Here is a 22,646-nt window from a genome sequence, read left to right on the forward strand (position 1 = left end):
CAAAGTCAGAGAGGCGAGATTGCGTTGGTTTGGACAGGTGCAGAGGAGAGATGCTGGGTATATTGGATGAAGGATGTTAAAGATAGAGCTGCCAGGAAAGAGGAAAAGAGGAAGGCCTAAGAGAAGGTTTATAGATGTGGTGAGAGAGGACATGAAGGTGAGGAGTGTGACAGAGTAAGATGCAGAGAACTGAAAGATATGGAAGAAGATGATCCGCTGTGGCAACCTCTAACGGGAGCAGCCGAAAGAAGAAGAAGAAGATTACAGCCTTTATTTCCAGTTGGTGTACCAAAACTGGTCCAGCTGGGCAACGGAATTTAAAAAGACTGGAACCCAAGAGCAATTTGGAAGATTCCTGGGCAATCTACCTAAACATGGCTTTGTTTTTAGTCATTATTCACCATATACGAAAATAGATGGATGGATATTATTTCTGTTACCTAATATAATTTAGTCTGCTAGTTAATAAATAGTTAATTACTGTAAACTACATCTGATGTTTGACTCTGCTATTGACACTATATTAACGTTGAAAAGGTATAATCCTTTATTTCTACGGTCACACACTGGAAATTCAGCCTCTGAGGTTCACAGACTGAAAACTCATAATTGGCGAGTATTTAGTCTTTGAATTAAATGTAACATATGCTAAGTTAAGCTGCCCAGCCCCTGAGGCTTTCACCTGAAACAGATGGTAACAAATGACACTTAAGCCTCTAAGGTTGCATATGCAATATCGTTCTCGTAGCACTCGCTAAGAGAGATACGTAACTTGTGAAGTTTCATTATCAAGCACACGCTAGTTAAGCAGAGCTTAACCTCCAAGGTTACATATAAAAGGCTATTACCTCGTACTTTCTAAGTGTGAATATCCTAAAGCTTTACAGACAATGGTAGACCAAAACCAATTCAAAAACTACATTAATTTATAATTCATTTTTGACTTACGGCAAAAACAATCTTTAAATATTATTTATAAATTTAAGATAGATTAAGAGCTCTGCCCCCTTATTCCATCATTGAGTAAGTGGTCTTGCAGTTGAAGATTAAACAGTAGGTTGAAAAACAATCATAAATACCTAATTAATAAATGCATACATTAATATTGTGTTAAAAATGCCTACATGTGCATGCAGCAGTTTTCTTGTTTTGGTGTCCACTTTGTGGCCAGTCTATGATTCCAAAGCCAAATGTAAAGGAAAAAGGATTGCCAGTTGATTTACGGCTTCAGTGTTGTTGTGCACCGTTACAGAACTCCTAGAGTTTTCTTTGTTTTCCACATGTTGTGTTTGCCAGCTGTTTGCCGTAGTGCCTTATGATTTAGATCTGTAGAGTTTCATATGCTCTGTAAAGCTTTATGTCAACCATAAAGAAAAAGTTAGTGAATATTTGAGTATTCAGTTGATTTCAAGTGTCAATGTTCAACCCAGGACCGAGGCTATTGAGTATAATGCTTTGTGGGTTGAATGCTATACAGAAAGAGAGTGGCGAGAACGGGTCTCCTTGGAATATTTCTCGTCTGTTATTTTTATCTTGTGATTATGATCCAGCCTTTGTCATGGTGAAGCTGCAAGGTGAGAAGCAAATTATGGAACAGTAGATCTTTGGTGCTTCAGTTCACGCTGATGTTAGAAGAAGGAATATTACTAAAGTGACGAACCATTATGGCCTTATCTTCAGAGGCTTCATGAAAATGTTTTTACACTTTTACATATTCTGGTGGAATTCTGTGTGTTTTTTTGAGATAGAAGTTGGGTACGCCGCTTGGACCGGGAGTCTTCCAGTTAGCAGCCTGGTTGCGGTTTCTTCACTTGAGTCCGTTCCATCCCTGTAATTTCTGTGCTTTCTTTGTCTCTCTGTAATTTAATTAACCAGTCTGCTTCTTTATCGTGTTCTTGACCATCCTCATAGATATATTCCTCTAAAATATTTCCGTTTCTTTTTTGTCGGGTGGTGAGGTTATTTTTAGGTTGACTCCATGTAATATTCAGTAGAATCTTTCAGCGTTATCCTTGAATAATTAGGTTCTGCGTCTTCTCTTTGTGGTTTTGATCATGTTTTTTGACTCTTGACTCATGAAATCTTTATTTTCTTACAGAGTGACTTTTGCACTGCTACTCTACTGTGATTATTCTCTTACATTCCCTGCCTGGGCTCAGCATAGTATTTGTATGGTCCCCAATAGTGTTTCCTTTTGTCATTTGTATGGAGTGATGGTGATTGGTAGGATGTTGAGATGGCCTGATATTAAAATAAATATATATATAAATATATATATATATATAAATATATTATATATATAAATATATTATATATATATATATATATATATATAAGGTCTGATGATCCCAGCACCACAAGCACAATCTAGGTAATTGTATTCTCAGTTTGCATTTCTTGATATCCATTTCTCCATTTTTAGTACAGAGTAATCACTTGGGACTGAGACATCAATGATCCATGCTTTATCTGATGGTTTCTCTTTGACTACTATGTCTGTTTTCCTAGCATTTCTCTTTCTGTCCGCTGGTGTTGGAATGTCCCAAGTGACAAACATCTCATTTTCTGCTATTCAGTCTGGAGTGTGGTCACAGTGCATCTGTGCTACTGGCAAATTGTATTTCTTGCATAGTTTCCAGTACTGTAGTCTAGTAACTTTGTGTCTCTGTGTGTAAAAGCCTTCTGCCATCAACACCTCACAAATGGTAACCAGATGAGTGACTGTCTCCATCTCTGTTTAGCAGAATCTGCACTTCTCTGTTTTTCCATTGTTGCCTTGAACCACCTTGTGTGCAGGCCACTGTCCTGTGCAGCCATTATTAACTACTCAGTCTTTGAGTTTAACTCACTTCTTCTAAACCATCCATGGGTTAGTCGTTGGTCTACATGGGCTGGAGCATGAGGTCTTCGTATTTTCCACTACAGTCTTTCCAATTGCTCTTCCCCTTCTGTTGGTCAATCCTTTTGTATTCTTGTTTTGGTGGTCTAGCCATCTGCACCATTACTATCTGCGCACAAAGTGGCAGTATCTCTGCCATGCCTTTGTTTCTTCTGAATGTTTGGCTCAGCTTATTAATTGAGGTTGTTTTAGGCTTGTTTACTTCATACTGAAGTACCATCTGTATGTAGTAGTCTGGTAAGTAGATGATGTATGTCTGATGTCCGATGACTGTAGCCCTGTATATGTATAAGTAATCTATTTTAATAAGGCCCATGGCTCAATGTATAATCTGGGGATGTACTGATCCTCATATATTGACTGATGTGCATAGAGTAGTTTTCATGTTTTATGTCCAGTATGTGCAAGTTGTTCTATGGCCAGTCAATGAAACCAAAGCTATAAGACAGGATGGGAATTGCTAGCTGGTTTGTCGCCCATGTTTTATTGCATGCTGTTAGGGAAGTTCAGAGCCTTTGTTTGACAAATGTATGCTTTGCCTTTTCTCTGCTGTAATTCCTTGTGGTTAGGTTTTGCACTTTCATTTACTCCTAATTATTACGGCTTCTCCCCAGTGTGAATTCTAATGTGTCTCTGAAGACCACTCCTTTCAGAGAACTGTTTGCCACATTCATTACAGCAATACGGCTTCTCTCCAGTGTGAATTCTTGTGTGTTTCTGCAGAGTACTCCTGTCAGAAAATTGTTTGTCACATTCATTACAGCAATACGGCTTCTCTCCACTGTGAATTCTTTTGTGTTTCTGAAGAGCACTCCCAGCAGAAAATGGTTTGCCACATTCCAAGCAGCAATACGGCTTCTCCCCAGTGTGAACACTTTTGTGGCGCTGAAGAGCACTCCTGTACCAGAACTGTTTGCCACACTCAGAACAGCAGTGTGGCTTTTCTCCTGTGTGAATTTTTTTGTGGCTCTGGAGATGGCTTGCTTGTGAGAATTGTTTGCCACAATCATTACAGCAATAAGGCTTTTCCCTAGTGTGAATTCTTTTATGGCTCTGAAGATGACTCTTGAGAAAAAAGTGTTTACCACATTCAGAACAGCAATATGGTTTCTCTCCAGTGTGAATTCTAATATGGCTCTGAAGATTGCTTCCATCCGAGAATTGCTTGCCACATTTGGTACAGTAATACGGCTTCTCCCCAGTGTGAATTCTAATGTGTCTCTGAAGACCACTCCTTTCAGAGAATTGTTTGCCACATTCAAAACAGCAGTGTGGCTTTTCTCCTGTGTGAGTTCTTTTGTGGCTCTGGAGATGGCTAGTTTGTGAGAACTGTTTGTCACATTCATTACAGCAATACGGCTTCTCTCCACTGTGAATTCTTTTGTGTTTCTGAAGAGCACTCCTGGCAGAAAATTGTTTGTCACATTCCAAGCAGCAATACGGCTTCTCCCCAGTGTGAACACTTTCGTGGCGCTGAAGAGCACTCCTGTACAAGAATTGTTTGCCACACTCAGGACAGCAGTGTGGCTTTTCTCCTGTGTGAATTTGTTTGTGGCTCTGGAGATGGCTTGCTTGTGAGAATTGTTTGCCACAATCATTACAGCAATAAGGCTTTTCCCTAGTGTGAATTCTTTTATGGCTCTGAAGATGACTCTTGAGAAAAAAGTGTTTACCACATTCAGAACAGCAATATGGTTTCTCTCCAGTGTGAATTCTAACATGGCTCTGAAGATTGCTTCCATCCGAGAATTGCTTGCCACATTTGGTACAGTAATACGGCTTCTCCCCAGTGTGAATTCTGTTGTGTCTCTGAAGACCACTCCTTTCAGAGAATTGTTTGCCACATTCAAAACAGCAGTGTGGCTTTTCTCCAGTGTGAGTTCTTTTGTGGCTCTGGAGATGGCTAGTTTGTGAGAACTGTTTGTCACATTCATTACAGCAATATGGCTTCTCTCCACTGTGAATTCTTTTGTGTTTCTGAAGAGCACTCCTGGCAGAAAATTGTTTGTCACATTCCAAGCAGCAATACGGCTTCTCCCCAGTGTGAACACTTTTGTGGCGCTGAAGAGCACTCCTGTACCAGAACTGTTTGCCACACTCAGAACAGCAGTGAGGTTTGTTTCCTGAAAAGTAAAATAAAAGATTACTCTTTCAAACCATAATGTCAGTAATAGGACTAGGTCAAAACATTGAATACTGTAAATGCTGGTTGAAAGTATAGACAAACTTTTTAAAACTATAAGGAACTGCCATACTTAAGTTACATGTAGAAAGACACTCAACTTGTTAATGTTACCTTCTGTATTACAGGTACTCAATGCATGAGCTAAGAAATTGAAACTGTAAACTAAATATAAACATGTCACAGAATCAACTGACAAGACACATTTTTAAAGGATGCATTAAGTATTTAAGTTTGATTTCACATTGTGATACAAGTACCCTTCACCTAAGTCATAAAACTCAGGATCGGGCTAAGTATTTTTTGAAACATATAAAACACTTCACTTTAGAGCACAATTTCATGTGGCAAATTAATATATAGCATAACAGTGAAGAAATAATTTTAATTTGAAACAACTGAACGATAAAGAGATGGTGGACATAGATAGATAGATAGATAGATAGATAGATAGATAGATAGATAGATAGATAGATAGATAGATAGATAGATAGATAGATAGATAGATAGATAGATAGATAGATAGATAGATAGATAGATAGATAGATAGATAGATAGATAGATAGATAGATAGATAGATAGATAGGGCCTTTTCGTACCTAAAAAGGGCACATTTGTAAGCTGTAGGGAACATCTGTAACATGAGTCAGGCACTTTTGTTACATGCCAAAAAAGGGGCATCTTTGTATCCTGAAATGATGACATTTAATCAAATGTTTAGCTTTACAGTTTTGTTGTCAGACCATAATCATACATTTATTTAAGCCCATTGTTCCCACAGTAGGCTGCAGCTCCCAATACCTTCATACTTGACAAAGACGTCTCATGTAATAAATGGATTGGTGCTTAAGGATAAATTCATACAGTATAGAATTACATTAAACCGCTCTAATAACTGACAATATGTATTTTGATTGTTTTTTTTATTCTACTTTTATTATTTCTATTTGATGTATTCTCTATGCCAGTGCTCCGCAACCTTTTCTCACCTACGACACACCAAAGTTCTTCCTAGAATTCCGCGGCACATCAAAAGCTAAAGTATATAGCAGTGGTGTAGCTAGGGCGGGGTGTGGGGGTTTTTGTCCGCTCAGAGCGCCAGCTATTTAGGGGCGTTCAAACTACGGTAGTTTCCTTTTTTTTGTTCCTTGAGGAGGCGCAAAAAAAAATTTCTTTCAGCTTTGGGGCGTCAAATTTTTCACCGCCCCGGACAACATGAACTCCAATTTATTTTTCAGCTTTAGGGCGTCAAATTTTTCACCACCCCGGGCAACATGATCTCCAGATATTACTGCGCTTGTTTCAATGAACACAAAAGTTTTATATTCGGCTCAATATTTGACAGCGCAACCCGAAGTTCTTGGTCAAGATCTTTTAAGCATGACCGCTTATCATTTTTAATTAACACAAGAGTTGAGAAACTTTGCTCACATGAATATGTCGTCGAAAATGGAAGTAGTGTTAGGATGGCCTTGTCGGAAATGCGAGAATATTCTCTTAATGGAAAACCAGAAAACATCTAATGGAACTTCGCCGAAATAAAGTTTTAACGTCCCGTCATTACTTAATTCTAGAAATTCCTCTCGAATTTGCAGTGACAGTGCTTCCGTAGAATTTATTGCATTAGTTGCAAAAGGATTTCGAATCCAATCGTATTGTTCCGTATTAATAAAATAAAAATAGTGATCAAATTTCTGCTGAAGCATAATTAAATGTTGTTGGGCCAAATCCACAATTAATTGCTTGTTTTCAATCATACTATGGTTGGTCCTTTGGTACATTCCTAAACATCCTTTTTGCAACTCTTCCTGCCAAAGTTCGAGTTTTTTTGGGAACCCTTGTAATTTATCGGAGCACGTCAATATATTCTCATTCCATCCTTGCATTTTCTTATTAAGTTCATTCAGATGCTCGAATATATATCAGCCATGTATGCTAGTTTGGCTATCCAGTAATCTTCATCGAGGCGCTGATATATTTCAGACATATTTTGATCTAAAAGAAACTCACGCACCTCGTAGCAAAGCTCAAACAATCTAGCCAAAACTTTGCCTCGGGATAGCCAACGAACTTCAGTATAAAACAATAAGGATTCATATTCGGCTCCCATTTCTGCACAGAGTATTCCAAAGATTCGTGAATTTAGGGCTCTCGATTTAATTATGTTTATGATTTTAATGCATTCATCGTGTTCAAAAGTTCCTCTGGCAAATTCTTGAACATCAGTGCTTCTCGGTGTATGCAGCAGTGTGTAATTTGTATTATCAGATTTTTTTGTTTTACACAAGAGACAAAACCTTTTTTACTACCCGTCATTGCTGCAGCACCTTCCGTGCAAATAGCAATGCAATTGCTCCATTGAATATTATATATTTTGAAGAAATCATTGGTTACTCGGAAAATTTCTTCACCGGTAGTTCACTCTGGAACCTCCTTACAAAATAAATAATGTTCTTTAATAAAGTCCTCATCAACGAAACGTACAATAGCTATCAGTTGTGCTTTATTTTTAATATCGGTTGATTCGTCGATTTGAAGCGCAAATTTTTCAGCCAATATCAGTTTTCTAATCAGTGTTCCTAAAATATCGCTTGACATGTCGTGAATACGTCTTTTAACAGTATCGGCAGACAACGAAACTTTATTCACTTCCTTAACTTCATTGGGCCCAAGCATAAGTCGAACAATTTCCATGCATGCTGGTTTAATAAGTGTTTCGATGATAGTATGTGGTCTTTTCTGACGTGTAATTAATTTTGCAACATGGTAGCTAGCTTCTAAGGCCTTTTCAGAAACCGCAACGGCCGATTTCATAAATTGCTTCTGTTTTTGATTTTGTTCTAAGCGCCTCTGAAAATATTGTTTGTCTTTTTTGGCGTAACTGGGATGGTTTGAATTTAGATGGCGATTTAGTTTACTGGGTGCCATTGCCTCGTTTGATAGCTGATCGCCGCAAATGATGCATTGTGGCTTTGGAGCCGTTTCGTCACCACACCACGAGAACCCATATTGAATGTAGTCTTCGTTGTACTTCCTTTTCACAATCTTCTTTGTTTTTTTTTGTAACACTTGTGGTGGGTTCTTCATCATCTGTACGTGAAGACGAATCTTCTCCATGTAAAAATGTATCCATATTCACAGGGGTATAAACTAAATATGAATCACACGAAGAACGTTAACCATACACAATTCAGCAACACAACTAATAGTAATGAATGATAACTACTGTCGCAAGATGAGTGAATGCGACGTAGCACGACTAATACGTCGGCTTGATTTGAATCTAGGTGAGGGCACGGAGCGCTCTGCCTATCAAAGCATACTACGCAGTTGTCTGGCGACTACGTACGGCCTACGACATAGGCACCAGGTGATGGGATTTATTATTTCAGAGAAATGACACATAAAATTATGAAACCTTTAAAAGGCTATTTATGCAAATATTTCATTGCACGTATTCTCGTTATTGTGTTTCTAAGGAGGACCGTTCAAATATTATTTAGTTAGAAAATTGTCTTATTTGACCATGTCACACCTGTATCGGCTCAAGGCACACCAGTGGCGGAGCACTGCTCTATGCCTGTACAGTACTCTATATGATGTTTGTTCATTTAATGTTTTAATGTTTTTGTTTTTTTATATTGCGCACATTAGTCATTTAGGTCTGTTGTGAAGTTGTACTCAGTCCTGTATTGTTGCTGCATGTTTATTTAGCAGTAGATCATTAATTTTAATCTTTTTCATTGTATTTTAAGGCATAGTGATAGTAGATTAAATGAAAGAACTGCACAGGGTTGCCCAGCTGACATTGGACTGTAAGAAGCAAGCCCCCAGTGAGAGTGGAAGCAGACTTGATGAGGTTCTCACTACCAACTGAGTATTGTTACATGTTACTGCACTTAAAAGAAACTCACAGGCCAAGGCCTTCCTAGTCAATGTGATATTTATTTAGAAAAATCAATAATCAGAAGACAGAAATGCAAGTAGAATATCACAGACCACTGACCAAACACTACTGTTGTGGTCCAGCATTCTGACAGACTGTCAGTGGCCCACTTTGACCATTTATTCCTAAACGTTTGCAGGGATTTGATTGTCTCTGTCACGTTTTCATGTCCCCCATATGTCTGTATGGTTTTTTTTATACCACATTGCTGTGACATGCCGGTCATTTTAAGTGTCCCTTCAAATGGGAACAAGACATCTGACAGCAGGTGTAGTCTTGCCTGCCCTGTCTGTGACTGCTGAATGAACTGATTCTAGTGCTTTTGATGCGGAGTGGGAGGGAATAAACAGGACAAAAATAATTACACTAAATACACTAATAATTATTCACAATGCATTAACTAAAATGCTGAATTTTTCTTGAATTTAAAGTGAGAAGCATCTTTTGATGCGATTTACACATGAAGTGCTGACACACCCAGACCATCTTCCACAAAGATTGTTTTTTTAAAACAGGAACATATTTGCTAGTTTCTAATTCCATATTTTGGGATGAACTTGTCCTGTGTAAATGTTTTTAAAGCAGCTCCACTGCTCCTTGTCTTCACACCTAAAAGCTTATTCCTTTTTATACTCTGTCACATCTGTTTCTTCTCACTCTTCCAGAACACTGAGAATTGTATGATATGCTGGTCACCTGACCCCAGTGGTCCAATCACACCCTCAATTCTATCCTGATTGTTACAAAATTCAAACTGCACACAGGCTCCCCCCTCACTGATGGGTTATTAAACATTCACTAATTACGTAAAAAAACTCCCGTTCTGCAATCTGCTATTTGCAACGTTAGCCCAGTTAATATTTGGATACATAAAGTCTTTCATGACTAGAAAATCCTCCTGTAAACTTGCTATTTTAATTTTAGTATATTAAATTGCTGTCTGCATTGGGGGGTCTATAACACACTCCTAAAATAAGGCCTAATCCCAGAATGCTTTCCAGAGATATCCAGACGACCTCACTAAGGTGGACTCATCGTCCAAATGAACAGGCCTTGAGTTTAATTTCTGTTTGACAAAAGAAGCAACACCCCCCTCCGGCCCCCTTTTCAGCTCTGTCTGCCTTTCCATGTTCTGCTCATCCCCATCACGTTTCTGTTATTGCTGTAATATCATGATTATTTAGCTACATATTATTACAATTTATTGATAGCATTCAAGTAGCATTTTAATGTGCTGCTTATTTGAGTTTTGCACTTTAACCTTGGGTTAGAATTTACGTTACTATGCATTCTTATTTCACTACTGTTTATGTTAGAGAATTTAAATACAATATGACATCATAAACCTTCTGAAATACAACAAACAGATTTCCATGTGCGACACAATCATTTAGATTCCAAGTTAAGGCTGCACACTCTATACAGTAATCCCTCCTCGATCGCGGGGGTTGCGTTCCAGAACCCCCCGCGATAGGTGAAAATCCGCGAAGTAGAGACCATATGTTTGTATGGTTATTTTTATATATTTTAAGCTCTTAGAAACTCTCCCACACGGTTTATAAATATTCTCTTCACAGTTATACAGTAAACCCTCGTTTATAGCGGTTGATCCGCTCCAGCCAGATAAATGGATTTCCAAGAAGTAGGATTCTTTATTTATAAATCTAATATTTTCGCAGTTAGAGCATTGAAAACCTGTTTACGACCTTCTGAATACATTTTTTAACATTATTAGAGCCCTCTAGACATGAAGTAACACCCTTTAGTCAAACGTTTAAACTGTGCTCCATGACAAGACAGAGATGACAGTTCTTTCTCACAGTTAAAAGAATGCAAACATATCTTCCTCTTCAAGGTGCGCATCAGGAGCAAAGAATGTCAGAGAGAGAGAAAAGCAAACAATCAAAAATCAATAGGGCTGTTGCGCTTTTAAGTATGCAAGCACCGCAATAAAGCAGCGCAATGAAGGGATCAATGTGAAGGTAGCCTTTCAGCATTTTTTTTTACAGACGTGTCCGTATCTTCGAAGCAAACAGCCCCTCTGCTCACACCCCCTCCGTCAGAAGCAGATAATGGGGCCAATCATACGTCTCCCTGATGGTACTGCATGATGGATACGTATCTGCCTGTATTTCTCACAGAGAGTGAGAGACAGAGAAAAGCAAACAATGAAAAATCAATACGGGCTGTTAGAGCTTTTAAGTGTGCGAAGCAGCGCGCGGCAAGCATATCGTATATCATTGAGGAGTTTTATTTAATATGTAATACGTGCTCTGATTGGGTAGCTTCTAAGCCATCTGCCAATAGCGTCCCTTGTATGAAATCAACTGGGCAAACAAACTGAGGAAAAGCATGTACCATAAATTAAAAGACCCATTGTCCGCAGAAATCCGCGAACCAGCGAAAAATCCGTAATATTTAGATATGCTTACATTTAAAATGTGAAGCCGCGAAATAGACTTAAACACACCTGTTTGTTATTAAACGAATACAAATCGTTGTAAAGCAGTTTTCAAAATGATCACGTTGTGTACATTGGTAACCTCATTATAAAACAATTATACTAATAACTTAAAAAATGTAAAATGAAATTCAATGCCGGTTGGAAGACTGAAGCATACCAATATTCTGTACAAACTGTGAAAAAAGATCAAAGCAATCGGTTGCGTTGATCACGATATTTTAATATATAATTTAAACACCTCCAAGGAAGTGCACTTTGGGTGACGGGTTGATCAGAAGGCTAAGACCTTGCAGGGCATTTGTTGGAGGAACGCGATCGGCAATTTTAAAGGTTGTTGACTTATTAGATAATTATTTATCATTTAATAATTGCATGCCTTCCACTAGATAATTGCAATTTTTAATAGATAGATAGAAGGAAAAGGCACTATTAGATAGATAGATGGATAGATGGATAGATACCAAAGGATCTCTCAGAGCTATCTAAGTTGTGATGGTGGAAGAAGGGAGAAAGGCTTGCAGGATCACCACGGACACCAAACACCACACTTGTCATAAGGTGCCTCCTGCAACAGAGCAGACCATAAGGGTGAGCTGTAGAATACGTAGAAACAGAAGGACACACTGAGACTCGAGACTTTTTTAAGGAAAGATTCTGACAGACAGACAAACAGATTTACAGATACCAAGCATATTATGAACTGTCTAAGTCAGTAATTTCGTGAAAAACTGTTGCCACTATTAAAAGTATCATACATCACTATAAAGTTTCAAATAAAAATCACACAAGATTACCTCCTTCAATGGCCCACAATTCCAATCCTAAAACTAACAAGTATTTTTACTTCACACTTACTTTCCTCAGACTGCTGTGTAGGTGATGGCTGTTCTTCTTGAGTTCTAACAGATGAAATTTCTTCAGTGCTCTTTGTGCCAGACTGTAATGATTCGGACGTCACCTTGAGCTCAGTACTTTCCATATTTTTTTGTCTGTATGTTCCAATGCTGAAAGACATCTCCCCAGCTTCTTCTTTAATGCCCACAGTTACCAGGTCATAATCCTCATCCTTAATGCAGAGACTCTCCTTGTTAGGATTGACAGACTCCCTTTCACTGTCCTCCTCGGCCTTTATATTTACAGTCATTATCTTCATGGCATTTGTGTCAGCCTCACACGTCTCCTCTTTCACATCCATCTTGGTGTCACAGTAAACAACAGCTCCTCCTTCTATGCTGCTGAAAAAACAAAATTGGAATTCCGTCATAACTGCACCAATTAGGTATACACATATTTCAGTTTCTTTTATGGCACTCTCTCGGTTAGAGATATTGTCAAGTGAGAAATCACAGTGCAGCATATTGAGAGTAACTCCTCACTGTTGTGACAAAACCACTAGGGGGCGTGCCAGCCACCCAAACCCAACACAGACAGATGCAGGAGGCACACATAGAAAACACACACATTTTATTTCTGCTTTCTTCACTTGTGGGCAACACCTTCCCCATTCCAACAAGTGTAAGACACAGTCCCAAGCACAATATTGCTCTTTTCTCCTCCACCCGACTCTGGCTCACCGATCACGGTCTGTTGGCCCCTTACATAAGGCACCCGGCCTGGAAGTGCTTCAAGTGCTCGTTGCCCCACTTCCGGCAGCACCTCTGGGTGTGGCAGAACCACCGCCCACACAGGCTCAGGGACAGCTGCAGTGCCCCCTGGCAGCACCTCTGGATCCCAACAAGGCTGTAGACAACTCCATTTCCCATGAAGCCCTGGGGGACAGTGAGGCACTGCTGCAAGCCACAGGAGCTGCCATCTAGCATCCCAGGGGAGGTAACATCCTGACCAGGCTTTTTCCCCCCCAATCCTTCCCAGGCAGAGGTGTCCCAACAAGGGTCCCAGCCATCCACGATACTGTTTAGATCATATTATTAATAAGTGCAAAGTGAAGGTCCAACCAGCCTGAGAAGGACCATCTCACACAGATGTGACCCACCAGTATTTACTTCTTGGCTTACATGTGTCACGTTTAAAAGTCTATTTGTTGAATGGCAGGCCACAGGATTTGCTTCATGTATTATTTTAGCTTAAGAACCGTGTAATGAATTTCTATGACAATTTAGTGGAAATAAAGTAAGGGATATATTAAGGTAAATTTATACGTGAAAATCAAGCAGATTTTAATGTGAAAGCGCAGCACATCTTACTTTAAATAGCAACACTGACAGCAGGCGCCATTATTAAAGAGTATAATACAGGGTGCAACACAACTGACCAGTACAATAAAATCAAAGCAGCAAATATAAACAACTCAACAAAAGCAGACATGAAGTGAAGTTAAAATTCTACTTCAAAGATTTAAACAACAATCAATCCATTGAGTTTTACATATCAAGCCATTAGAGGAAATGTTGAATGACATTAGATTAGTTCCAGGGCTGCTCACCAGTTACATGAGGTTTCCTGCTACTGTTGTGTGCTCCTGTAATGGAGATCGAGACACCTAGATATGAGTAAAGGGATACACACTTTAATAAACCGACACCGGACTGTACACCCGATCGCTTCTTATCGATGATGTTCTGAGCAAACGTTTTGTATCCTGCATCACTGAACTTATAACAGCAGCTTCTTAAATGTGACATGATTTCATAATACCAAAAATAGGACTTCTATTTATGAATATTTTCCTCCTTAAATCCAAGAACTAAAATATCCAGCATCCTGCTTTGTAAAAGTACAGTAAAATACCCAGAAAAGCAGCATAACTTGAATGGACTTTGAATGAACGTTCTCCAACTCAGTTCAATTATTTTCTACTATGAATGGTTTGTGTTCACAGCCATAACAGGAATTTAGACTGTCTAAAATCACTTTTTTTAGACTCAAGAAAGGTTATGTAAAACAGTGGTATATCAATAGAAGGTATAAAAATAAAACCGAAAAACAAAGAAAAAAGCTTAACGAAGGAGGACTGCAGCTAAATTACAGGAATCTTAATGAATACCGGTAGACATTTCTTTAAAATCTCTAAACAAAAACATCAGCTACATTTTCAACAGTCAACAAAAAATGAGGGATGTCAGTGGAATGGCGAGGGAGGATGGAGGGAGTAGATTTGGCGAAGGTGGAGGAGTTTAAATACTTGGGATCCACAGTATAGAGTAACGGGGATTTTGGAAGAGAGGTGAAATAGAGTGTAACAACAACATTTATTTCTATAGCACATTTGCATACAAATAATGCAGCTCAAAGTGCTTTACATGATGAAAAAATACAAAATAAATAAGAATTAAAATAAGGGAACACTAATTAACATAGAATAAAGGTAAGGGAAGGTCAGGAAGTAAGTAAGTAAATAAAGGTAAATCGTGTCATAAAATGATTTCTTCAAAACGTCAAATGTTATTTATTTGGCACGGACACGCTCAAAAAATACATGTGTAATGCCACAAAAAGTGCATGCAAACATGTCCGTGCCAAATAAATAACATGTGACATTTTGAAGAAATCATTTTATGACACGATTTACCTTTATGTATTTACTTACTTCCTAAAGCCTAAAGTCACAAGTAGTGTGCAGAGGGCATGCTCAAAAATGTGTGTAATGCCACGAAAAGTGCCTGCTGACACTTTAATATGCAAGCAATGGTATGTGCATTCTTGCTCTGATGTAGAAGGGAGCCGATTTTACGTCTGTTACAGCGCGTCTCTGTGAAAACAGCAGTGTCAGATGGGAAATGGGGGGGATGGGAGCTTTGGGAAGGATCCTGAATGCGACTGATAGGATGAAAAGTGAATTAAAAAAACCAAAGCTAACCTTTACAAGTATCATAAATTACACCGGCTGTCTGTTACAGACAGAAATCAAATGTATGTTTTTATTCTAAAATAGTAAGACTAAGAGCAGTTAACTTCTGAAAAAGGAGTGGTGCAGGATCGAACTCGCAACCTTTTGCTTCCCAGGCGGGAGCTGATTCTATTGCACCACAGAGGCATTCATAATAAACACTTGTCAATGTCGCATGTGAAGGCGGCTTTTTGTTTCTGCAGTTATATTTTTGAATAAAAACGCAATTGTTGTGTTAGATTTGTACCTTCTGTGAAAATATTTCTTTGAAATTTGGACTTCAGGCTTCATACATTATATAGTTTATGCCTACATTTTGTCATCTACCACTGTACTGTACTGTACTGTAGAATATAAAAAACATTTCTGTTTTAACAATGTGTTTACACAGATTACTGTAGAAACAGAACAGACATGAAATGTGTGTGTTCCAAACAACGATCTATTATTTCCACTCTATAACTCCACTTCACTCCCAGAAAATCAATCTAAGGCATGAGCTGGGAGAATTTTGTGCACGTTCTAAGTCGATGGGGGGATGGAATAGCCGCTGCTTACAGCCTGATTTTTATCAGCACATTTAGATGACAAAAGACGCTGGTGGAGAGCTGTGAACGATTTTAAGAAGCGATTTAAGGTGGGACGGATTTACGAGTTTTTTCGTAGGCTCTGGTAATTCTAGTGTTAAAGTCACTTCTAAATGACACAGGTAACCAGTGTATTGACGCTTAGACTGGGGTGATGCGCTCGGATTTTCTTTTTCTAGTTAAGATTCTAGCAGCTGCATTCACCACTCATTGCAATCGATTGATGTCTTTTTTGAGGAGTGCGTTACAGTAATCTAGTCGACTGAAAACAAAAGCATGAACTAATTTCTCAGCATCTTGCAACGTTGTAAGAGGTCTAACTTTTGCTGTATTTCTTAAGTGAAAAATGCTGTCCTAGTGATCTGATTAATAAGTGAAAGGGTAGGCCTACAGGACGGTAGTGAGACCAGCTCTGTTATATGGGTTGGAGACGGTGGTACTGACCAGACAGCAGGAGACAGAGCCAGAGATGGCAGAGTTAAAGATGCTAAGATTTGTATTGGATGTGACGAGGATGGACAGGATTAGAAATGAGAACATTAGAGGGTCAGTTCAAGTTGGACGGTTGGGAGACAAAGTCAGAGAGTCAAGGTTGCGTTGGTTTGGATATGTGCAGAGGAGAGATACTGAGCATATTGGGAGAAGAATGTTAACGATGGAGCTGCCAGGCAAAAGGAAAAGAGGAAGGCCTAAGAGGAGGTTTATGGATGTGGTGAGACAGGACATGAAAGTAATGGGTGTAACATAAGATGCAGAGGACAGAAAGATATGGAACAAGAGCAGCTGAAAGAAGAAGAACAAAAAAGGTTTTGTGTTTACCAATTTCATCTTGCACAACTAAATGCCTCACACCATCACAGAAAATCTTAACTCATGTTCTATTTAGGATAGTTATGAACACCCCCTTAATACTGCTATCTAGACATGTGTAATAAACTGGGTGATCTGGTATACCAGCTAACATTCTCCTTGTTCTATCAATTAAAGAAACAACATGTTAAGCTTACTGGCCCAGAGTTGCTTGGATCAGTCAGATCACCGATTTTATAAAACAGGATAACATTTTCCTATCTTTCGGTCTTTATGAATTTCCTCAGTGCAAAGTGACTTTTGAAAAAAATGCACCAAGGGTTTATATACGAGGGATTTTCAAAAATTTTCCGCACTTTTATATTTTTGTTGGAACTGGTGAAGGCGGGAGGGAGGAGTAGTAATTGGTCGTGTTTGAGAGTGTAATGTGAGGAGTTCTGTCTGGCAGAGCCGGCTGCCCTTGCAGTTTAGCATAAGAGTTGTCACCCTGTGGTGAAGATGACTGCGAAACTTACAAATTGCACCAAAGAGGAACAGTGTTCTGTCATACGCTTTATTTGTGGGTAGAAGGTATGCCGAGAGCATATGGAGGAATATTTCGGACAAAATAAAATAAATAAATAAATAAATGCGCAAATAAACAAAAGTACTGTGAAATGAGAGCATAAATAAATAAATGTGTCACAAAATATGTTTTTGTTGCTTATTTATTTCATTTTGTCCGTAACATTCCTCCAAACCATCATGAAATACGACTTGAAATAAAACTGTCACTTTCACTCGTCAATGTTGAGGGGGTGGGCTCTAACACGCCCTCTCGTTACTGATTGGTGAATCGATAGCACAAGAATTAATTAGAAAAATGCTTACTACTGCCGATGAAATGGATTCTGGCGAAGATATTACGTAGTTCAGAGAGAGAATTGAAGATTTATCGGAAGAAATTACAATGTTGGCGGCCCTTTTAGATTCCGATTTAGATTAAACTATTTTTGAAAATATCCAAGAACTGGTGGGACGGACTCGACTACACTCCAGTTCAGGTGACGCAGTTCCCTGCCGTGGACGTCCATCCTTTGACATTCCAGCCGAGTCAATAGAACACCTTCTGTTATGCGGTTTAAAAGTATGACAGATTGCAGATCTATATGGTGTATTGGGGAGGTTCATATTCTCATAATATTGACTTCTAAAATAAACATTGTTATATATGCTTTAGACTAGTAATTCATATTTAATGAAACTTTCGCGATTTTGTTGGCGCATTTTAATCGGCGCCATTTTGTCGGCGCGCATATGTCGGGTCACAATTGGGGAAGACGATCACAAGGCGAATGAGCCAGTTTGATATACGGCTGTATTAGTTTAGGTACTTTGACATGGAATGCCCAAAGCAGCTCCAACTAATATTTTGAACTGAGTATCTGACCCTTGTTTTACGAGTATAAAGTCAGGTGCATATTCGCAGCTACTTTTTCAAAAAACTTTACAACTCTGATCAGTGGCAAACATTGTAACAACATTGCAATTTCTTCCGATAAATCTTCAATTCTCTCTCTGAAATACAAAATATCTTCGGCAGAATCCATTTCATCGGCAGTAGTAAGCATTTTTCAAATTAATTCTTGTGCTATCGATTCACCAATCAGTAACTAGAGGGTGTGTTAGAGCCCACCCCCTCAACTTTGACGAGTGAAAGTGACAGTTTTATTTCAAGTCGAATTTCATGATGGCTTGGAGGAATGTTACGGACAAAATGAAATAAATAAATAAGCAACAAAAAACATTTTGTGACACATTTATTTATTTATGCTCTTATTTCATGACATATTTATTTATTTAGGCACTCATTTCATTACACATTTATTTATTTATGCTCACATTTCACAGTACTTTTATTTATTTGCGCATTTATTTATTTATTTAATTTTGTGCAAAATATTCCTGCATATGAGCAGAAATTCATCTCCGCATGTGTGCTCAGTACGAGGATGAAGTGCTCTCTCGTAGAGTCATCTATGAGTGGATTGAAATGTTCAAAAATGGCCGTATCAGTGCGACTCCGGACGTCCAGCTACTGCCATGATGATGTGAAAACAGCGGTGCATCAGTGGCTACCTGCTCAACCAAAAACACTTTTTAGCTGATAGCATTAAAAAAGTTGGTATGACGCTGGGAAAATGTCATCACAAAGGAAGGAGACTATGTAGAAAAGTGATGGAATTTGTTTTTGAAATTCTTAATAACTGCAGTGGGGTTTGTTTCCTGCCTTGCGCCCTGTGTTGGCTGGGATTGGCTCCAGCAGACCTCCCGTGACTCTGTAGTTAGGATATAGAGGGTTGGATAATGGATGGATGGAAATTCTCAATAAATAGAGTTTTAAAAAGTGTGGAAACTTTTTGAACGTCTCTCGTATGTACTTACTGTATTAAACTCATTAGACACTTGGTGATAAAGGTTATTTGGCAATTTCTTTGATTTTATTATTTCTAAAATAAAGAAAGACTATATTATCTTATTTCCCAATATTTCTCTCCAACTCCTTTTAGTTTCCCTAATATCCTTTTTACACATTTCATTCATGATCTCATATGCCCTACAGTTGTAGATATTTGTCTTACACAACTTGTCTTTTTTTTTTGCAGCATCTTTTTAATATTTTTATTTACCCATTGTGGAGTTTTCTTCAATTCCTTAATGCTTTGACATTTCAGGATGAATGTACCCTGCATGAGATTTAAAACACTTTCACGTCTGCTCCATTGCTGTTCGGCTGTCTCCACGCATACAATCATATCCCAGCTTCTCTCTTTTCATATATCTTTCATCTGCTCAAAATATGCCCTACTAAAGATAAATTTAACAGTTATGTTCTTCCATGGCTTATGGCACGTGATGAAGTTTTGCAAAAAGTGTCTAATACAGCAGTAAAGCTGTCAGTATGCTATGTGCAACACTGGAGAAAAAAATTACACACATTCCTTTGATGGGAGATTTATGGATGCGATTCAAAAATGTGCATCAGCATTTAAACGCAGCTGTAGTCTCTTCATATGGACCCAATATAAAAAAAAAATAAAAGTCTCATTCAGTGCTAAGCTGTACACTCCATCAGTCCTTCCAGCTTCACCATAGAACAATCTTAGATGTGCGTCAGTATCTTCATGTGGCACAAGCAAAGTAAGCAGGCTGTTTATTCTTGCATTCGTATACATCGTCGGGTCTGCCTTGTCCATGCGAACGTTGTGAGTGAGTCGCCTTCTACTGCTGTGCTCATGACTAAATTGCTCCAGCCGTCTGGAGTTTGTTTTTTTTTTTGTCCACCCTGGCCATCAGACCTCACTTATTCCATGTTAATTAATGTTGACTTATTTTATTTTCTTACTGTGTCTTATTTTTCTGTTCTTCATTATGTAAAGCACTTTGAGATGCATTTTTTGTATGAAAATGTGCTATATAAATAAATGTTGTTGTTGCAAAGACTCGCTCCATCCACAACGTGCCATGTGACGTGTTTTCCTTCCACAAGTCAAATTAATGTTGACTGTATATTGTGTATTTTTGGTTGTGTGAAAAACATTGCAACGCCATCTGACGAGAGTTCATATAGGTTTTGCACATGAATTAACGTAACAGGAACACTGGCAGTTTTCCAGATTTGTCAATTACACGTAGTGAAGCAACGTGAGTGATTATAAGCACGGCATGTTTTCAGCGATTATTTTCTAGTTGTCTGCATTAGAAAGACAGCAATTTACACTTGGAAAGCAATGTCCAGAAATATCAAAAACAGTGGTAGGTGATGATGAGGTGAAGAGGATATGCAAGTGTGATCAAGGTTCTTTTTAATTTCATAAAGAACAAGAAGCCTCCAAGTTAAAAAAAAAAAGCGTGCCTAAAAAACAGAATATCAGATGAAGGACTTAATGCCGTTGAATCCCTCACACCCAACCAAACTATTAAAATTAGATTAATAAATAGTAAATGGATCTGCGTACCCAATTTCATTTTTCATAAAGTTGGTAGGTTACCATAACCCTGCAAATCAGTTACTATAAAATGGATTGTTCTATATTAAATAAAGTTTTGATGAGTTGAATTTTACTTTTACAGACACAGTTATTATTCTCCAATTTTTTTTTTTTTTAATCTGAGGCAATGAACATATCAGCCATGAGACAAGATTGCTATTATTAGGTAAATGATTTAATAATAATTTATTGGTTCACCGGTTAAGCTATAAGAATCATCATATGATGGCATATTCCGACTTTTGATAAGAACTTGGAAATCTCACTTTAATAAAAGAGAATGTAATAATTCTTTTATATTTATAGAGCACTTTTCTTACTACTCAAAGCGCTCAGCAATTGCAGGTTAAGGGTCTTGCTCAAGGGCCCTCTTGGCATTTATGGGAGTTGAACCGGAAACCTTCCGATTGCCAGTGCAGATCCCAAACCCAGATGATTTTTGTCTTTTCTTCTTTCTCTTTCTTTCTTAATCACACAACTGGACATTTGTTTGTTAAACAGTTCATCATCTATAAATGCTGCTAACATAATGGAGAAGTAGTATAATAACTTCATAGTTCTTAAAAATGTGTTCATTCTAAAAATGGTTCCTCCAGTAACATTTTAATTGTCAATTTAACAAAGGAAAAACTGCCACTCAATTAGTAGCTTAAACTTATATTTTTATTTGTTCCTTTAAAGAACATAATGAGATAATTGATTTGTAAAACATTACACATGTGTTAATCCGTTAATAAAGAAAAACGTTGCAAGGTCTTTGATGCAAGCAAAGATTGTGTGTTCTCCAAATGCGCTGCAAAATCTGTTGGTTGTTTATTAATTTGTATTATTTATTTGTCAGCTCTTTCTGGAAAGACCCTTCCTTAGAGTTCAATAGATCATTGCTAGCTGGATCCCTCTTAGTTTTACTTCACACTATTATATTTTCACAATGCATCACTTTTAACGATAATACAACATAAAACGTTATAAGGCTTTCACGTGGATGTCATCATTAATGTAGTTTGTGTGCCCCGATTTATTAAGTAACTCAACAACACTAACAAGTCCATGAGGCCACTAAAACACACATTTAAGAAAAGCCGGTAGCTCGTTAAGACTTTTCAAAATGCGTTAAAAAAAAAAACTACATTTAAGAACTATTAGTATCCCATGTTCAATGCTTTTTGATTTTTTTTATACTTTGTGTCAACCCTTGTTACATATTCATGTAATGCGCAAATCTCTCTCTCTCTATATATATATATATATATATATATATATATATATATATATATACACACACTACACCACTACGTGGCTTGTACACAAATTAATCTTGTTTAATTGGAAAAATAAGTATTAATTTTAACTAGGAAAAACATTACATTGCCTTTCCGACGAATGTTTTAACAAAACGGGTGTACTTTAACTTAACTGTGTGTTACTATAGCCGTTTTACTCTGTTAAAAAAGAAATAAAGAACTCCGATGGTTATTTCGGGCTGGTGTTGCCGCCTTGTCAAATCCGAAGTATAAGGCGCTCGCCATAGGACACGACTGAAAGACTTAACGGAATAAAACGAATAGAAATTGGCAGCGGCTTGTCTGGGCGCTTTAAGGTAGAAATGAGAGTCGCAGTCAGTGAGTGGCCAGCCAGACGCGACATATAGACATTCACTCGCCACAAGACGCTTCTTGCCCAGTTCAAAAGTCGCGTAATACTGAATAGAGTGAATACGAATTCCGACTTACCTTATGCCTCTAAGAGATGGGGTAAAGGCCGTACTCCATACTCCCCACATCCACTGCTCAAGTTTCTAAGCACAAAACGCGCGCGCCGACTTCAGTGTTCGTCGCATTTGATTACGTAACAAGCCGTCTTCGTGCTCGCGCATTCGC

At 38.2% G+C, this 22,646-nt stretch overlaps 1 protein-coding gene across 2 annotated transcripts; it reads right to left on the minus strand.

The window, feature by feature from the left end:
- Window positions 1-209: 209 nt before the first annotated feature.
- On the minus strand, window positions 210-22,626 carry LOC120533392 (gastrula zinc finger protein XlCGF26.1-like). 2 transcript variants are annotated; one of them, XM_039760243.1, is made up of 3 exons: window positions 22,500-22,626; window positions 12,347-12,723; window positions 210-5,022 (listed from the first exon to the last, which is right to left on the minus strand). In XM_039760243.1, the coding sequence occupies exons 1-3, from the start codon at window positions 22,547-22,549 to the stop codon at window positions 3,497-3,499; spliced, it is 1,953 nt and encodes a 650-aa protein (XP_039616177.1). In that variant the 5' UTR covers window positions 22,550-22,626; the 3' UTR covers window positions 210-3,496. The 2 variants fall into 2 exon arrangements, with proteins under 2 accessions (XP_039616177.1, XP_039616176.1); XM_039760242.1 differs by having other exon boundaries at window positions 12,347-12,726.
- Between the last annotated feature and the right edge of the window lie 20 nt (window positions 22,627-22,646).

This window comes from Polypterus senegalus, chromosome 8 (genome assembly GCF_016835505.1).
Source record: "Polypterus senegalus isolate Bchr_013 chromosome 8, ASM1683550v1, whole genome shotgun sequence".
Taxonomy (NCBI): Eukaryota; Metazoa; Chordata; class Cladistia; order Polypteriformes; family Polypteridae; genus Polypterus; species Polypterus senegalus.

Bases quoted from the DNA above. Each gene is read 5' to 3' on its own strand.
- LOC120533392 (XM_039760242.1), bottom strand. From the start codon at position 22,549: ATGTGGGGAGTATGGAGTACGGCCTTTACCCCATCTCTTAGAGGCATA. The intron at 12,727-22,499 runs GTAAGTCGGAAT...TTGTTTTTTCAG, and splicing joins CCATCTCTTAGAGGCATAAG to CAGCATAGAAGGAGGAGCTG. The intron at 5,023-12,346 runs GTAAGTGTGAAG...TTTACTTTTCAG, and splicing joins TACACAGCAGTCTGAGGAAA to GAAACAAACCTCACTGCTGT.